Raw genomic sequence first — 3,329 nt, forward strand, 5'->3', positions numbered from 1 at the left:
TTGCGACAGCCATATTCACTAGCTGTATTCTAGTTCCTTTCTTCATATTCTCTCCAAGCTTGAGGACTACGATCGTGATCAAGTTTATGATCGTCCCGAATACTGTTGTGAGTATAAAATAAGTTTTAAGGCTATAAATATCTGTTGTAGTATTAAAAAAGCCAACTCTGGGTGCTGAAATTTCAGTCTCTCCGCCAGCAATTCTGCTCCAAGTTGTAAAGTTTTCTGTATGTCGTACTGATTCAGTTGTCTCGTTGTATTGTCTCTGGTTCCACCATTGTGAAAGCTGTAAATCCATCTCTTATCACTTCAGAAGCACAACACCAAAATGAAGTTGCTCACTCATACAATGTTATTTCCTTTCCAAGCTTTTCTGCTATATTTATTAGGTATTTTTCCTTATCGTGCAGCTCAATTGATTTGCTTCAGTAATAATCATCTTGACAAAGCTTATATAAGTTTAAAGCTTCTAAGCATTTGCATCAACATTCAAGTTTGATAAAATCTTTCAATAATTCGCGTCATCATTAAATGTTGACTTGCAACAAAAATCACATTACAGCTATTTGGTATCAAAAGGTTCACCATCTTTTACTCTGCTGTGTTGTAAGTGCAAATAATGGGGAAATGTGATTACAAGCTCTTAAAAGCTCAAAAACGAACAGTTATTCACAGCCATCATGAAAACGGCCGTAGGATGGAATCCCTCTCCAAAACAGCTCAAATGGGACATAGTTGAACACGATGGGCTTCTGTTTACGCTTTCATGCAATCTCATTCAACGGAACATTTTCACAAATTTATTTCATGCATTCAATAAAACCATGTCTATTGTCTTTATGTGTCATTTCATCATCATTGTAAAGCTGTCATTTTGAGCACTGGTATCTTAAAACCCACTGTAATAATTTGTTTAATTATTTAACCTTAGCTCGAAGGAGTGCATATCATCCTCTGATAAACATGGCGAGCCTGTTGGTCACCTGTGATAGTCGAAAAATGATGCAGAAATTATTCGCTTGGTTTAGCAGGAAGTATGGGTCACATGATCAGATTACTACTAGACGATTAGACCAAGCCGAAACAAAACTGTAAACTAGCGAGCATTTATATTTGGTAAGAGCTCTTCGGTAAAACCCGAAGTGTTTGTCATAAACCAGTGCTACGAGAAGTATTATATTGAGCCTTTTATTGGCCTTTCAATTCAGGTGAGAACATCACGTGTCAAAACAATAACCATTTCGAGTTGAGTATGTCATCAAAATAAAGGGATTCCAACCTACGGCTGTTTTCGTGATGGCTGCGAGTAACGGTCTTTTTGAGCTTTTAAAAGCTTGTAATCATATTTCCACATATTTTGCACCTCAACACAGCAGAGTTAGACATGGTGAACCTTTTGATACCAAATACCTGTAATGTGAAGTTTGTTGCAAGTCAACCTTTAAGGTCCATTACCAGTTCAAACAATTTTTCTGATCTATTAATAGTGCAAATAGTTTTCCAATCTATTAATAGTGCAGATAATTTTTATGATCTATCAATAGTGCGGATAATTTTCCAATCTATTAATAGTGCAGATAATTTTTACGATCAATTAAGAGTGCGGATAATTTTTCGATCTATTAATAGTGCAGATAATTTTTTATGATCTATTAATAGAGCAGGTAATTTTCCGATCTATTAATAGTGCAGATAATTTTTATGATCTATTAATAGAGCAGATAATTTTCGTATCTATTAATAGTGCAGATAATTTTTACGATCTATTAATTGTAAGGCGTTAGCTTTATCGGATACAACCGGATGTGAGGAGCCGGATATACACCATTGGGCATTCGTCATCTTGACTGCATCTGGTACACTTCATCTGATCAGCTCTTCAATCTACTAAAGGTATATAAACATTTACTGTAACCTTACATGGTGTCTGAAGTAAAACTACATGCCGGTAACTGAACGATATAGACAATATTGTGATATTACTGTAGGCCTGAGACTTGCGTGGGGGTATACGTATAGAGTGGGTGAGGATTTTGAAGAATCCTATTCTATACTACTATTAACAATACAGCAAGGGCTTAAGTAATTAAGTATTTGTCAGGAGAATAAGTTCGATAATAAGAGTAAAATAAAAAAAGTTGTTTGTGAGGGTTTGGACGAATCCTGTATTAACGAAGGTACATACTACTATAGGAGCATAACCAGGTTAGCGATGGCGGAATCAAAATGCCATAAAGAGGAGAGTTTTGTGCAACGTCTCGACATTAAAGACGAAAACCTGGCAGTCAGTTGGCAAACATTTAAAAGAGGATTCAATATACTAAAAATAGCAAAAAAATATGGGGACATGGAGGATGAGGAACAGATCGCAAATCTTTTAATGTTGATGGGGCCCGAGCGTGTTCCCATCTATGACCAATTTCTGTTTTACGCTACTGAGGAAGGAAGGACGAGGACTTTGAACAATGTGATAAGGATGTTTGATGCGCACTTTGAGCCAGTGCAAAACATAATTTACGAACAAGTTAAGTTCAATAGTCTAAGGCAAAGTAGCATGTCAATTAATCAATTTATAACCCAAGTACATACGCAAGCTGACAACTGTGACTACGTTAACATGAGGGATCAGCTAATAAGAGACAGAATCGTTGTTGGGGTTAGTGACAATAAGTTGAGGGAGCAACTGATTGATATTGAAGACTTAAATTTAGCCGCATGCATTAGAAAAGCCAAACAAGATGTTTCTCATCATGCTCAAGCATCAAAATTAGTTGGAGGACAACCTGACGACAACCTGGATTACGTAAGGCAGTCAAGTTCGGCAAGGGATTGGAAAAAAGATCAAAGAACAAAGGAGAAATGTTACTTTTGCAACAAGGAGCCTCATACGAAGGAGAGAGGTCCTGCTAAAGGAGCAACATGTTACGTGTGCAAAGAGAGAGGGCGTTGGGTTAGGTTCAAAGCATGCAAAGGAAAGAAGTTGAACAGACAAAACAAAACTGACGAAGTCATACCAGAATCGGAAGACTTGAGGAGTCTTTACTTGAGTTCTGAATCAGAGTGACTAGACGGAGTAACCGTAGAAAACATCACTGAGACTCAAAAAGCTTAGATGGTAGATCTAAAATTAAACTCAGAATCAATACGGTTTAAAATTGACACGGGCGCTGCTGTAACAGCTGTTCCTTCAAGTATGAGTAGACTGGTTAAAAATATTACGCAACCTAAGAAAATGTTGAGGGGAATGGGTAATGATAAGTTAATTGTGACAGGTCAAGCCGAGGCGACATTGAGCTCTTCAGAATCTCAAGTGCAAGAAACTATATATC

The 3,329-nt window shown here is 37.0% G+C and overlaps 1 protein-coding gene across 1 annotated transcript; it reads left to right on the plus strand.

Annotated features, from left to right (window-relative positions):
* Positions 1 to 2,212: 2,212 nt before the first annotated feature.
* Positions 2,213 to 3,064, plus strand: LOC137400676 (uncharacterized). The gene has a single exon (XM_068087007.1). The coding sequence runs from the start codon at positions 2,213 to 2,215 to the stop codon at positions 3,062 to 3,064; it is 852 nt and encodes a 283-aa protein (XP_067943108.1).
* Positions 3,065 to 3,329: the final 265 nt, after the last annotated feature.

Source organism: Watersipora subatra, chromosome 7, assembly GCF_963576615.1.
Source record: "Watersipora subatra chromosome 7, tzWatSuba1.1, whole genome shotgun sequence".
NCBI classification, from domain to species: Eukaryota; Metazoa; Bryozoa; class Gymnolaemata; order Cheilostomatida; family Watersiporidae; genus Watersipora; species Watersipora subatra.